A 16,226-nucleotide genomic window follows, 5' to 3' on the forward strand; every position below is an offset into this window, starting at 1 on the left:
TATAATCTTTTTTTTTTCAAAGTCATAATTACTTACTAATGGAATGGTTTTTAGTTAGAAAAATATCAAGTACAACTATGTAAATTTGTATTATGTAATTGAAGGGGGGAAAAGGTATAGCTTATGTAAATTTCTATTTGTTAGATAGACATAAAGTACAACTTTTATAGTTAAATGTTATTTTGGTAAAGCTATTCTATAGTTATATTTATTTTAACTTTTTTTTTTTGAGAGGTATATTTATTTTAACTTAATATTCCTTTTTTTTATCTCTATTTTTTAATGTAGAGTTTTTTTGAAGCCTCAATTTTAACATATAAAAGAGGTTTATTATTAGTTATATCAACAAGAGATGTCTAAGTTGAAAGTTGGCGGGTGCATGTGGGATTTGTTTGTAAAGCTAAGGCTTTTAATAATAGCCAAGTGTGATGCTTCACCTTCATGCTTGTGATCCACGAAGTATGAAATGATGACGCACCTCCATTTTTTTTTTCTTTTCGTGTTTTGATACAGATGTAATGATTTACAGTTTCTTGAAATAAAATTTCTACTAATTTACTAAGAAAAACAAGAATAGTGCAAAAACATAACGAAAAGAAAAGAAGTCAAATACCTAGCTAATACTATTCAACTGTTTGCCACTTTGATGAGATTTCTCATTTTATAAATAGAGTCATTTGTAAATGAAAATTAAGTTTACCAGTTGCCACAAGAAATATTCAATTAATCAGCATGCAGTCAGCTAGCACTGCTTTTTGCTAGAGACATAGTGTACGTGTGGCAGTTGGATCTTAGTTATTTGGTCTGGTGACGCTTTTGTTGGTTTCTAAACACCCCTATTTAATTATCACTAATTATTGTTATATATGCTGAATTATACACTATCATACACACTTTAGCAAAAATAAACACGATTTTAGTTATAATTATAAAATCGTGTTTTGAAAATACGATTTTACTGCGTGTCACATACAGTATATGACTATCATCACTCTTTCATTATATTTATATCCGAAGATAGAGCTCTTACTCTTCATCCAAACCCAACTATATTCTATTTATATGCTTCACTAAAACTTTCTTTGTTAAAGTTGTATCTAAACGATTCCTATCATAGTACACCTTGCTAAAACAAAATGGCTGCAAGTGATGTTCAATGTTGTGAGCCAATGTTCTGGGTGTATCTAGTCATATGTGTGGTTCTTGTGTGTTTTGCTGGACTCATGTCAGGCCTTACCTTGGGACTCCTGTCTATTAGCCTTGTTGATCTTGAGGTCCTCGCCAAGGCTGGTCAGCCCCAAGATAGGAAGAACGCAGGTCAAACATTTTTCACAACTCCATTGGTCTCACAGATTTCACTTAATTGATTCTTTTTCTAAAGCAATTAAACTCAATTTTAATACTGCTGATATCGTTTCTCCTATACTAGCAGAGAAAATTATACCAATCGTAAGAACCATCACTTGCTCCTATGTACCCTACTCATAAGCAATTCCATGGCAATGGAGGTAGCTATATACTTGTGATATAATTCACTATTTCTTCATCTTTATACCTATTAATTTGAAATGCATGTAAAACAAGGCCCTGCCCATTTTCGTCGATGGACTTCTTCCGGCTTGGGGTGCTATTTTGGTATCAGTCACCCTTGTACTAGCTTTCGGCGAGGTAATTTCTTACACAGGCTATCTATTTTGGAATGTGGATTGGTTGTTGATTGCTAAATTAGATCAAATACCTGCTACTTTGCAGATTATTCCTCAAGCTTTGTGTTCAAGGTATGGATTAAGTGTTGGTGCAAAACTCTCTTTCCTAGTTCGGTTGCTTGTCTTAATCCTCCTTCCTATATCTTATCCCATTAGTAAGGTAATTTTCATCTCTCTCTCTCTCTCTCTCTCTCTCTCTCTATATATATATATATATATATATATACCAAGAGAAAGATTCTTAGTGTCTCCTTCAGTGAAAATTGACAAAGATTATATGCTTGATCTAAGTAATATAAGAAAAATAATGTCTTTAAAAGGTAAAAAGGCATCGTTTGTTAACAATATAACTCGTTTTTTTTTTTTTTTTTTGAGAAGCACGTTAACAATATAACTCGAGGCTTCTTCATGTAGCAGCTGTTGGATTGGCTTCTTGGTGAAAGGCATTCCCCACTTCTTGGACGGGCTGAGCTTAAAACATTCGTAGATATGCATGCATGTAAGGTTAGTGTGTCTGATATTCATTCAGCTTGTATCAATTGCAAATTATGTGCAATTCATGAAGTGTCAAGGAAATTGATAATGATCAGAAAATAACATGACTTTGAGATGTCTTGAAAACACTTTCTTTAAAATGATAATTACTCTGTTCGAAAGAGTTTTTGAATTAAGATCAATTTACCTTTAAGATACAACAAAGTCACCAATTGTAAAAGGCAATTCTGAAGTTTCTTTTAAAGAGTGTTTCTTAGAAAATTGTGTATTTGACTATGATTCATCCGGCCCTTAATTTACTCTTAATTAGCACCTTTTTCATAATAATTTATAACCTTTTAGAAATATCCCTTAAAATTTTTTTTTTCTCTCTCTTTCTGTTTCAGAAAATAACTTACCACGTCTTTTTAAGATAATTTTTTAATGAAATCGTGTATCTAACTAGGATTTTTTTTTAACATAATAATTCATAACACTTTTGAATATTATTAATTTTCAATATAATTCATAAGAAAAGGTTTATGATTTTTTTTTTTATAAGAAGAAAAGGTTTATGATTTAGTGCATCTTTACGATCTTGATCACATTTGTATATGCCAAGTGCGTCACACATCATACACATACTTGCTCTAGAGCCAAGTATATATATTTTCTCCCAAATATTTTACTACTTGTTAGCATTTGCATTACTTTATATACTTACAAAAAGCTTTATAAATTTTCAACATGGGACAAATTTCTCAACCTCAAAACACAAACCCATTTCCTTTTTTTTCTCTAATACAATCTACAAAATAGATTTTTAACATGAAGTTTTTCACATTCTGAACTAATCTAAATTGCCAAGAGTTTTTAGCTCAATTGATTGATATTTTCTAGTATTTTCAATGGAAATATTTAGGATTAACCCGATTAAATCTCTCATCTCCCAACTATCAAATAAAAAAATAAAAAAAGGTAAACTACATATTTGGTCCTTAACCTTTACAGTGAATGTTAATTTGGTCCCTAATGTTTCAAAGGTGTCATTTTAGTCATTAACCTTTTGGTATTGTGTCAAAATTTTTTTTTTTTTTTTGATAACCATCACAAACAGCTTTCATTCAACAGAAACATGGTTTAACAAACAAACATCACTATGCACTTGGCATTGAATCATTGGTGGTGTATCTTCTACCCACACCACACAATCAGAAATACATTTGGCATTTTGAGCCATTACATGTGCAGCCCTATTTCCAGCTCTACGGACATGGCTTGCACTCCACACTTGGACCCATTGCTTCCACCTACTAGCTCCAGCAATAAGCCTTTGGATTGAAGATGGCGGCAAGCACTTACCCAGCAAAGAGTTAGTGACTGTCAGAGCATCTCCTTCCAGAATTACCTGCTGCAAACCGAGGTCTCCTGCCAGCCTTAAACCCTCTTCAAAAGCTTTCGCTTCGACTTCCACCGCTCCCAACGGAAGATTCAGCCTCTTACTCATGGCCCCCATGATTTGGCCTTGATCATTTCGAATCACAACTCCAATTCCACAGCTATTAGTCTCCTTGAACACTGCTCCATCCACATTAGCTTTATACCATCCTTCCCTTGGCGGCCTCCAAGCTTGAATTCTCACCTCCACAGGAAGCTTTTCCTTAATATTCCCTGATCTGAATTCCTCTACCAGCAACTCCGCCTCCTTGACAATCACCCTTGCTGCCTTACCCCGCCCTTCAAACTTCAAGGAGTTTCTATTCTTCCAAATACACCAGGCCGTAGTCACAAAGCACTCCCAATCTAACTCCCTTCTCCCTTCCCAAAGCTTCCATACAATCTCCATAAAGTCGCGGTGGTCATTTCTGAGCTTGGGCAACATCAATTTTGACTCTCTCCATACAGCCCCTGCCACCTCACAATCCCATAAAACATGCCCAGCTGACTCTATCCTTCCACAAACCCCACACGCCTCCTCAATGGGAACTTTCCTAAGCTTTAGGCAGTAGTTTGTAGGGAGGATGTTCTTACACGCCCTCCACAGGAAGTGTTTTACCTTACTAGGACAGTGTAGCTGCCAAAGGAACTTCCAAAACTGCCTACCCTTACCTGGATCCGACACCCCACAGCCTTCCTCTTTGCTTCTTCTTTCACACAACCAGCTGCATGCCACTTTATAGGCGCTACTTACTGTAAACCTCCCATTTGGGGTCCAAGCCCAAGACACCGCATCCTCAGGTAAAGAAAGGCTTATTGGAATACTTAGGATAGATTCCGCTTCGTGTGGAATAAAAACTCTCCTCACCAGGTTTTTGTCCCAGCCCCCCTCCTGCTGGTTTATTAGAGACTCTACCATCTCCCCCTCAAACTCTTGAGGTTTTGGACTAATCACCTTAAAGGAATGAGGAGTTGGCAGCCACCTATCCACCCAAATCCGCACCTGCTGCCCATTTCCTATATTCCACCGCCTACCCCTCTCAATGATCTCCCTGGCAGCTAGCAAACTCCTCCACGTGTAAGACGGCAAGTTTCCCAATTGTGCCTCCATAAAATTGCTACTTGGGAAGTACCTAGCCTTTAGGACTCTATAAGCAAGGGAGCACGGGTTTTGGGAGAGCCGCCACCCTTGTTTCGCCAACAAAGCCAGATTAAAGGCCTTCAAATCTTTGAAACCCATCCCCCCCTCAGCTTTTGGTTTGCATAATTTCCCCCAAGCGATCCAAGCAAGCTTTTTTTTCTTTATCCCTTTGGCCCCACCAGAAATTACGCACCAGGGAATTTAGCTCGCTGCACAGGGAGTCGGGAAGCAGAAAACAATTCATCGTATACGTCGGGGTAGCTTGCGCCACTGCCTTTATCAAGATTTCCCGGCCTGCAGTGGACAGAAGCCTTCCTTTCCAGCTTGCTATTTTCCGCCCCACTTGATCCTTTATACGATTGAAGGCTTTCCTCTTACCCCTACCAACCAATGGAGGCAGCCCCAAGTATCTTTCGTGTTGGTGGATAATCTCAGCCCCAAACAGCTCCTTTACCCCTTCTTTAACCTCCACCGCCGTATTTTTACTGAAGAAGAGAGAAGTCTTCTCCTTATTTAGTTTTTGCCCGGACTCTCTTTCATAATCTTCAAGGATTTTAGTGACTTTTAACCCCTCTTCCATCGACGCCTTACCAAAGACTATACAATCATCCGCAAAAAGCAAATGAGAGATCCTTGGCGCCCTTCTACAAATTTGTACCCCACTCACGGCCTCCCCAATCTCATTTCTTCGCAACATAGCCGAGAGGCCCTCCGCACATAGAAGAAAAAGGTAAGGAGAGATAGGATCTCCTTGCCTAAGACCTCTAGTAGGGACAATCCTTCCCCTTGGCTCCCCATTAATTAAAACCGAGAAAGAAACCGTAGTCACGCACATCATCATTAGGGATATCCAACGTTCCCTAAACCCCATTCTTCGCATTATCGCCTCTAGATACCCCCATTCAACCCGATCGTAAGCCTTGCTCATATCGAGCTTAATTGCCATCAACCCTTCCTTCCCCTTCCTCCTTTGATTAATGCAATGCATAACCTCAAATGCAACAAGAACATTATCCGTGATTTGCCTACCCGGAACGAAAGCACTTTGAGCTTCGTCCACGACATCCGGGAGTACCACTTTCAACCTATTAGCAAGAACTTTGGAAACCAATTTATATATCACATTGCATAAGCTGATTGGGCGATATTCTGTAATTTTTTGGGGGCATTTTACTTTAGGAATCAAACAAATATACGTCTCATTGACTCCCATTGGCATAACACCGGTTCTAAGGGTATGGATAACACTTTGGACTACTTGAGGCCCAACCACATCCCAATACTTTTGGAAAAATATTGGGGACATACCATCCGGTCCCGGAGATTTTGTGGGATGCATTTGCATTAGGGCTTGCCATACTTCTTCCTCCTTAAATTCCCTTAAAAGGTCTTCATTCATATCCTCCGTTACCCTTCTGCCCACTGCCCCCAGACACGCACCAAACTCAGTAGGGAAATTAGAACTATAAATCTCCTTGAAATACTCCAAAATAATTTCTTCAACTTCCTCATTGTTTTCTCTCCATCTCCCCTCCGAATCCAGTATTCCTTCAATTTTATTCTTTCTCCGTCTATTGTTCGCTGTTGCATGAAAAAACCTAGTATTCCTATCACCATATTTGATCCACAGTGCCCTTGACCTCTGATTCCACATAATCTCCTCCCTCAACATAACTTCATTAATTTCCTTTTTTAACTTTTGGACTTCCTCCGCCGACTCATGAAGTAAATTAAGCTCTTCCAATTGTTGTAACCGACATTGCTTCTGCTTCAGAATTTTATTGACATTTCCAAACACTCGCCGATTCCAATTCTGGAGTTGACACTGACAGCATTTCAGGCGATTCTGAATGGTCAGCTCCGGATTACAACCCAAAGGATCCCAGGCCCTTTCAATCACCTCTCTACACCCCTCTTCCCTAGTCCACATCTCTTCAAACATAAATCTTCTCCTAGCTACCTTCCTTGTTTCTCTCCTTCTAATCGATAATGACAGCAGACAGTGATCCGAAGCCGCCATTGATCGATGAACTACTTTCGCCTCCGGGAACAAATTCATCCATTCCTCATTAGCTACCATCCTATCCAGCCTAACTAAAGTTCGTTGCTCTCCAATCCTCCCATTACACCATGTAAATCTTTGACCCACAAAACCCAAATCAAGCAAACCACAATTACTTAAGCACTCCCTAAAACATTCCATTTGTCTAGCATCCCTCTCTAACCATCCTAATTTTTCATCAGAATTCAATATTTCATTAAAGTCTCCAAATACAACCCAAGGCATATTACACTGTCTACTTAAAACTTCAAGTAATTTCCAAGAGATAGGTCTCATACCTGCATCAGGGTGGCCGTAGAAACCAGTAGCACGCCATGGCACAGCTCCGTTGCTTCCGCCCACCACCACGTCAATATGCGAATTGGAGCAGCTTTTTAAACTCACATCGACTCCTTCTCTCCACAGCATCGCCAAGCCCCCACTCCGGCCATCGGACGGCACCGCAATCCCCTGAGTAAGGCCCAGTTTGCGTTGGAGCCCCTTGATTCTTCTCTGAGAAGCTTTGGTCTCTGCTAGAAAGACCAAAACTGGATCGCCGTTCTTCACCTCGTCGGTGAGCGCTCGAACCGCCGGAGCCGATCCCATTCCCCGGCAGTTCCACGCTAGCGCCGTCATTTGGCTCGGCGGTGCTGCCTTGCAGCCACCGCCACTCCGCCATCCATGGTACTCTCATCCCCTGGGTCTTCCTTGCTCAACCCCTCACTCTTTCTACGTTTGGAAGCTTTAACGTTTTGGTCTATCTCTCTGAGGGTTAAGTCTCCATCCCTTTTCCTCTGCACTGGGCTCACAGATTCCTTCATTTCTGCATCCGGCCCAGCTCTTATTATTCTTTTCCAGTGCCCACTAGACGGGCCCAACTTGTTTGCTACCCACCCCTCCTCAGGATCATACTGCATGGCCATCGGGCCATCCTTATTCTTATCTGGTCCCAAGCCCAAGCCCACCACGTTGTCTGTCTTCACCGTCTCATTGCCCAGCCCAAATTCGAAATTTGGAATAGGTTTGTTTAAATTTTCAGCCCTTCCTTTCTGGCAAGCTTCTTTCCCGCCATTCCCATTCCCAACCTCCCTGTTTTCCTCCCCTACCTCCACTAGCTCTCCTGAGTGGCTTCTCCCAATGCTCTCTGCCAACCCATTCTCCCCCTTTTTCACAGTAGTCACTTCACCCCCACCCATCAAATCACCATGCCTCTCCTGCCTACTATCGCCGAGGCTTATAGCTTCCAGCTCTTGGGTTTCACGCGCCACCCCTTCCTGCACTTCATCCCTACCCTTCCGCTCCGCCGCTTTGGTATTTTCTTTATTTTTCATTTCGCCAATAACCTTCTTCTTTGCAAAACCGAAATCCCATCCTCCCTTCCTAATTGGTTCTCCCCTCAACCAAGCTCCATATTGGAGATCACTTTCCTCCCCTGTTTTGTCCTTCCCGGGTTCTTCCAAGCAGTCCTTTAAGTCATGATCTAAAAGCCCACACCTATAGCAAAAATTCGGGAGGCGCTCGTACTTGAAGTGTACCCACCTCGTTTCTCCTTTCTCCATGTTAATTTTCCGGCCTCTGATCAGTTTCCGGGTAACGTCTATCTCGACCCTTACCCTTAGGCACGTCCCCCATTGAACCCCTGTTTCTTCCACATCTACTTCAATAAACTTCCCAATGCTCTCTCCAATGGCTTTTCCGGTTTCCTTTGTTCTGCTTTTCAGCGGAAGATTATATATTTGCACCCAAAACGGAGACCATTTCAGCAAGATATCCTTTGGGCTTTCATCACCTTGGAACTCTTTAAACAACACTAACTGTTTTTCATAGTGCCACGGTCTCATGTCCATGACACGTCTTTTATCCCTTTCATCTTCAAACTCCACCAAAAATAGTTCTTCACCTATCACAGAGAGCTGAATACTCTTATTTGGTTTCCAGAGCATCCTAACATTTTTCCGCAACGCCTCTACCATTAATCCTTTCCTAGACATCACCTTCATGAACACACACTTCTTCCCTCTCTCCACTGCTGCTCTCATACACTCATCTCCCAGCAAGATACTTTCCTCCTCTTCCTCCGTAACTTTCAGTCTTTGCCATAACACCTCCAACTCCTCTGCCATCTTCCTATGCGGATCCCACTAGAAAAACCACCCCTGACCTTACTACCCTAAGGCAGAAGATCACAATACTCCCACAAGTGACTGTGGGACTATACCTGCATCCACGGGCCTAAGGCTCGAGAGCACTTTTTTTAAAGGTTTTTGAATGTGTATTGTGTCAAAATAATTCTTGCAGTTAGGTGATGGATGAAAAATACTGATGTGACTAGCAAAGATATTAAAATATTATTATTTTTGCCAAGTAAGTTGTCACGTGTCCTTCAACTAAAAAAAGAAAAAAAAAAGCGAATTGATTTGGGAACATAATCCACTGTGAAAGGAGAACAAAGGGGAAGGGGGAAGAGAGATTGGAGAGTCTGAGAGTGCTCAATCTATGGCGATGGTGACGGCGACCCACCCATCCACGGTGAAGCTGATATAGCTAATGGAGAGGCCCGACTGAGTGGAGATCGGCGACCCACCAATCACAAAGCTAGTGCAACGCTCTCCTCATTGCCGCCATCCTTGTCTTCTATGTTCATTAACCGCTTCAGCACAACGCTCCTTTGTTCCGTCACTCATCTCAATATCTACATTGACAAACTCAATCAACTCATCATGTCTATGTGACTGTGTCCTCCATATAAGCCAACAGCTGTTATGCCTTTCACAAAATTTCTATTTTATTAGATCGTGTTTTGATTTTGAATTTTTTTTTAATATAAAGTGGTATATCTAGTTGTTATTCTCGTTTGAAATGTATCTTGAGGATTATTTTATTTGTTTAATTCTAATTTACAATAGTTTTCATTTGGATTGTTTGTTAATTCTGTAATCGTTGTTTTTATTGTTAAAATAAATTATGAAAATATAAAATGGATTTGGGACCTTTGTTTTAGTTTTTTGGGATTTTTTTGAGAAAAAATTTTGATTCCCAGTGGCTGTATCAATTTTGCTGTAGATGGGTGGGTTGCCATCGTTGTTGATTGAGCACTCATAAAGTCTCCAATCTCTCTTCCCCCTTCCCCTTCATTCCTTTCTCATAATGGATTCAGTTCCCAAATGATTAGGCCGAGAGTTTTTTGTTTTTTGTTTTTAATTAAAGGACACATGGCAACTTACTTGGCAAAAATAATAATATTTTAATATGTTTGTTACTCTTGTCAGCATTTTTCACCAACCACTTAACGGCAATGACTATTTTGACACAATACCAAAAGGTTAGGGATTAACTGATACATCTGAAACGTTAAGGACCAAATTGACATTCATTGTAAAGGTTAGAAACCAAATATGTAGCTTACCCAAAAAAAATTTATCATATTTGTAAGAGCATGGAAATTTAAACATTGATTATTACTTAATTTATTTTTAGGCAGGGAAAGGTGGAGAATTAACGGATGATGAAACTGCCATAATTACTGGAGCTCTGGATATGACACAGAAAACTGCCAAAGATGCTATGACACCCATATCTGAAATATTTTCGCTTGACATAAATTCGAAACTTGATGAGTATGCTATACTCCTCTCACTCTTCTCCGTTTGATGATATATCAAATTAAATCTCAATTCAATTTTATTATATATATACCTAGGCAAACAATGGGACTAATATTAAGCGAAGGACGTAGACGTGTACCCATCTACTCTAAAATCCCCACAAGTATCATTGGATTTATTTTGGTGAGCACCAACTTTAATTTCTATATCCATGTGAAATTAGAATTTATTTTGTGTTCATTTGCAATGACTTACTTTTTTGTTATAGGTAAAAAATTTGATCAAGTTCCGCACAGAAGATGAAACCCCAATTAAAGATCTTATTATCAGGAGAATTCCTAGGTTTGTAACTTTTATCATTGAATTTTGTTTCAAAATTTTTTGGGCTTCAAACTCCTCCAAGAAGATGAAACTCCCATTAAAGATCTTGTTATCAGGAGAATTCCTAGTTAGCAATGGCGGGGCCACATGTAGAAGCCCCCAAATTATTTTGAAAATTTTTAATTATCCATAGTGATATAATTATATTTATAAATAGCTTTAAGAAAATACCATTTGGGCTTCTATTTTTATACTCAATTCTGTATAAGCATGAACATATTTTTAGATAATATAACTTTTTTATGTTGAGTAAAAGTTAAAAAGATAAAAACTTTTCACCAAGCTTATAGTTTTGTAATATTTATTAGATATAGAGCATGTAATTATATATAATTATATATATAATTTTAAAATACAAAAAATATCTAAAATTAGATATTTTATAAACGAGAGAGTTATTTACCATGTTTTTATAATTTTGATATTGTGTAAGGATAGTACGAAAAGACAACGTAGTGTTACAGTAGATTTGTCAAACTCATCTAATGAAAATTTCCTTCTTAAAAAAAAAAAAAAAATCTAATGAAAAATTATTTAATGATATAAAATTAACTAAAGTTAATATTAAGGTGTAACTTAAACGTAACCTCCCTCTACAATCTTATGTGTATTAAAAATTCAACAAATGATATCACAATATGCTAAATCTAGAGAGAATCAGAGAGTGGAAGTAAGGAGAATTACTTGTGCTAAATGTAATATACATGATACACTAAATGAAACATAATTATTTTTAAAATCTAGTAGTGAATTATGATTGTTGATGCCATCACTGACATAAAAAATGGCATAATTCAAACTGACAGATTGTTTAACATAATTTAAAATTTGTGACAGGATATATGATTGTTTACCTCTATATGAATTATTGAATGAATTCCAAAAGGGTCACAGTCACATAGCCGTTGTTATAAAGAGTAAGAAGGAAGTTATGGAGAACCCAGAAAAGGAAGCCAATCCTAGCATGATCAAGTTAAACATGAATTTAAATTCAAGTCAAAGACATTTAGTTATAAAAGGTAAGATCAAATTAACACTTGGGTAATGAACGTATTTGGTCTTTATCCTTTACACTATATTTCAATTTGGTCCAAAACATTTCAATTGTGTTAATTTGGTCTCTAACCTTTCAGTGTCGTGTCAATTTAGTCTCTGTCGTTATATTTTGAATGAAATTACACTATATTTCAATTTGGTCCAAAACATTTCAATTGTGTTAATTTGGTCTCTAACCTTTCAGTGTCGTGTCAATTTAGTCTCTGTCGTTATATTTTGAATGAAAATTGCTTACTTGACAAATTTCCAAAATAAAATTTTAGTTTATTCTCACATCAAAGGAAGCTAATTTTTTATTTTACTCATTAAACACGTCATTAATTTTCATCCAAAAGATAATTGCAGAGACTAAATTGACACGGTACTGAAAGGTTGGAGACCAAATTAACACAATTGAAATGTTAGGGATCAAATTAAAATATAGTATGTTGGATAGGGACCAAAAACATAGTTTACCCTTTAAAACTTTTGTGTATGTATTTATTAACTATAAATGTCAATTATATGTGGAATTTATGTAATGGGAGCTTATAAGAAAATAATGGAAGTTCTATCATTACTTATTTTCAGGAATCAATCAGCATAGTGACCCTGAAATTCAAATGCCAACATTAGATAATGTCATGAAGCTCAGCAATAGTTTAAGCCCACATTCAAATAAATGGAAGCGAGGAGATGGAAAATTTTTAAATGAAGATTCGGGATCTCTGCCAAATTTAGATGAAGAGGCCATTGGTATCATTACATTGGAGGATGTTATGGAGGAGCTGCTACAGGTTCATCTTTTATATAGTCTGACAAGAAGTAAAACAGTGCTGCTATTAAGTTGAGCTATCAGCTATCTAAAAATATTGTAGAATACAAATCTTAAAAATGTTTTCAGGTGAGGAAATTAGTACTATATATATATAACCAAAAGTAAGTGCATTGGCCATGTTCTCTCTAATTATGAGTACTGATTGAAAATTTTCTAAAAGTTTCAGGATAGTAAGTTTTTTTTTTTCCTTTTTTCTAATACATACCTCCTCCTGAAAAATTGTTCCTACTGGCTAATTAAAATTGGACACAATTTACCCCTTCAGTCCAACTTAGTAGTATTAAAGAATCAATTTGATGTTTCGGTTCATTCGGTCACACCTTTCATACTGTTATACATACATGAATATATATCAATAACAATTTCACAAAAAATCCTAGATGGGAAGCTATTATTGGTTTTAATCTAAAGCATTACTGTGCTTTTTTATTTTACCAAAAAATAGAGAGTTAAATTTGACCTCTCTTTCTCTCACACGTGTTCATGTGTTTATATATACTGTCTGTTGATCGCTAATATTTAGTTTTTGTTTCTATAGGAGGAAATTCTGGATGAGACAGATAAATATGTGGATGACCACAAGAAGTAATGGTTACTTTCATTTACTGTATTAGCATAACTATCATGAGTGCAATTACTATAAATTTATCACATATACTTTATAAATTAACGTGTATAAATTGATGTGTCAACTTTAAGACACATAACAAAAAAGCATTATGAAATTTATTAAGGGATAAGTTGACAGACGTTCCAAGAGCACAAATTATCACATTAGTATGTTAGCGGTTATTGTAGAATTGATAGCATTTTCCTAACTATCATTAATCTGATGATCTTCATTAACATGTTTTTGCACTGTCTATCTCTGCAACAGAATTAACATCGACATGCTACCTTCAAGAATATCACCATTAAGATCTCCTGCAGCAGCAGCATCGGTTTCTCATTTTCAATGGCAGACTCCTGTGGCGTCCCCATTTCATTCGCATTATCATACTCCTCTATCTTCAAATAACCATAGTCCTATACTGAATTCACCAATTTCCCCGTATCTTCAATTTTCTCCATCTATAACACCAACTCTATCTGCTTCCCCTGAAAAGGTCATGCCAAATTATTCACCAATATATGCAGGCGGTGCTCGCTACTCACCATCCTTGCATAAGGTACATCCAAGCATTTCAATATAAATATATGCTTCTTATCTTTTGCAACACTGTTATCATTTTCTTGTAAATATAGAAAATAGTACACAAATTGTTAGTGATCATGGCTAGACATATTTCATCTAGCAATGCTTGCTTTGTTTATAAATTTATGAACTACTTGAACCTACTTATTCCGTGAAGCAGCTAACAGCCTCAATTTTCATTTTTCAGATGAAACGACAGGTACCACGTGGTAAATGTCGTTTCATCTGAAAAATGAAAATTGAGGCTTTTTTTTTTTTTAATTACCTTTCAAATAAATATTTTGCTAGTTTCTATACAGTGAATACTAATTTAACCTTTGGACAGGTTTCAAAGAAATTATATGAGAAGCTGAGGCAGCCTGATGGTCCATAGAGTTCCAAAAGCTTCAATGTGTTTGGTGTCTGATAAAAGATAATATGCCAAACTTGTACACGGGAAACATTTATCACCTTCAAAGAAGACTTCCTTAGTCCAAAGTAAGGCAATATTTGTGTTATCAAAAGAGAGAGAGAACATGCGTGTCCAAATATGTAGAGGGCAACCACGCCCTGTCATGTTAACTGAAAATGTCTATCAACATAATTTTTAAGTTATAGATTACCAAAACTGTCAAAGTGCAAATAAGTCTACACAACTGTTCAATTAATATGCTATGATTGGTGTAGAGTAAGACAATTTTAATAGAAGACACTTATAAAAGTGATGTTACATTAATCACAATTTGTTGCTTCACTGAGTTTGGAAGAAGACCATTATTATTATAACTTTTTGGTAGCATCGTTAGTCAATTGTTGTGGTGGTAAAGCCTCTCATCTCATGGACTCTCAAAATTCAATTTCTACAATTTCATATCCATCTAGAGTAACTTTTCCATCAAATTATTCTTCCCAAGGGGACAAATTTATCTCTGTTAGAGATATATAGAAAATAGAAATAGGACTTTGACAAAATCTTCCAAGAAAGGAACAAAATATCTCAACACACACAGCCAAGCCAACACCATTCACTTATTTTTGGATAAGATATCTAGCAATAATAAGTAGATACAAACATATTGTGTAATGGAAAATATTCATAGCATAAAGAAGCCATGAAAACCCTCATCTTTACATCACAAACCCCACTCTACCTTTCAAATCTTCCTCCATGGAAGCCCAAAAGCCCAGCAACCCTCAACCCCACAACCTTGCAAAAACTAAACCATTCCACAATCACAACTCGACCACATGCCAAAGGCTTTACTGGTAATGCACCGGTCACCACAAAAGAGACTATTAAAGAGTCCAAAAAAAACAATAACAATAATGATGAAGAAGAACTTCCAGAAGTCGTGGTTTACAGAATTATAGGGAGAATTTTGGCCTTTGTGGGGTTGCCAATGGCGTTGGGTTTGGCATTGTTGAAAGTTTTTGGGTCGATGAAGGAGCAAAATTTGTGGGATGTGCCACGATGGATGCCTTTCATGACAACATTGATAACTTTCGGGGCTTCAACTATGGGAATTGCATATGGGTCACTGTCTTCAAGTTGGGATCCAGAGAAGAAAGGATCGATTCTTGGGTTTGAACAAGCTCAAAAGAATTGGGTTGAGGTGTGGAAGGAGGACGATGAGAGCCAATAATGGTGAGCATGATGGGTCCCTTACACCTTATCAAAATTACAGATTTCATTGGAGGCCTCTCTTTTCTTTTCTTTTCTTTTCTTTTTTTATTTTATTTTATTATTTTAGGCTGCTGTATGAAATATACCTTGAAGTAATGCTATATTTATAAAATGTTAAAGTTATTATAAATTTTATTGTAAAAAAAAAATGTTACCTTCATAATATTTCCACAACAAGATTACAATAAATTAGGTAAAAGATTGTTATAATTTTTTTTTTTTTTTGAAAAACCAGATAATTCTTTTATTGAATCAATAGAAACTTCTGTAAGCCTTAGAAGATAAGTAGCATCACTATGGATATCTTCTAACCATATTTGAGTAGTAGAGGAAAATTTAGCTAATTTTGCTAACTTATCCGAGCATTAGCATTGGTGGTGCCAAAAATTTAGAAATTTGGCACTACAAAAAACTACTTTATCTATTTTACTATCTCACTTCACAAAACACCCAACATCAGTAGTTTTATTTTAACATTTAACAAAATAAAATAATATAAACAATACAATAAAATAATATATCTACTACAATAAACAACAACCACCACCACCACCACCACCAACAACACAATACTAAAAAGAATAAGTCTTGTGCCACTTTTTGTGGCACTAGAAGGACTCTACTAAAAAGCATTGTAACATGTTTTTTAGTATTGGTGGTACTAAAAAGAGCAATATAGCATTTTAGCACCACCAATACTAATGCTTAGT

The 16,226-nt window shown here is 37.0% G+C and overlaps 1 protein-coding gene and 1 pseudogene across 1 annotated transcript; both read left to right on the forward strand.

Annotated features, from left to right (window-relative positions):
* Positions 1 to 958: 958 nt before the first annotated feature.
* Positions 959 to 14,521, forward strand: LOC115958967 (annotated as a pseudogene).
* A 377-nt stretch (positions 14,522 to 14,898) lies between these two features.
* LOC115960509 (uncharacterized protein PAM68-like) lies at positions 14,899 to 15,637 on the forward strand. Its single transcript, XM_031079441.1, has one exon. The coding sequence runs from the start codon at positions 14,945 to 14,947 to the stop codon at positions 15,473 to 15,475; it is 531 nt and encodes a 176-aa protein (XP_030935301.1). The 5' UTR covers positions 14,899 to 14,944; the 3' UTR covers positions 15,476 to 15,637.
* Positions 15,638 to 16,226: the final 589 nt, after the last annotated feature.

The sequence above is a fragment of the Quercus lobata genome, chromosome 9 (genome assembly GCF_001633185.2).
Source record: "Quercus lobata isolate SW786 chromosome 9, ValleyOak3.0 Primary Assembly, whole genome shotgun sequence".
NCBI classification, from domain to species: domain Eukaryota; kingdom Viridiplantae; phylum Streptophyta; class Magnoliopsida; order Fagales; family Fagaceae; genus Quercus; species Quercus lobata.

Excerpts from the sequence above, each read along its gene's own strand:
- LOC115960509 (XM_031079441.1), top strand. The coding sequence starts at position 14,945 with ATGAAAACCCTCATCTTTACATCACAAACCCCACTCTACCTTTCAAAT.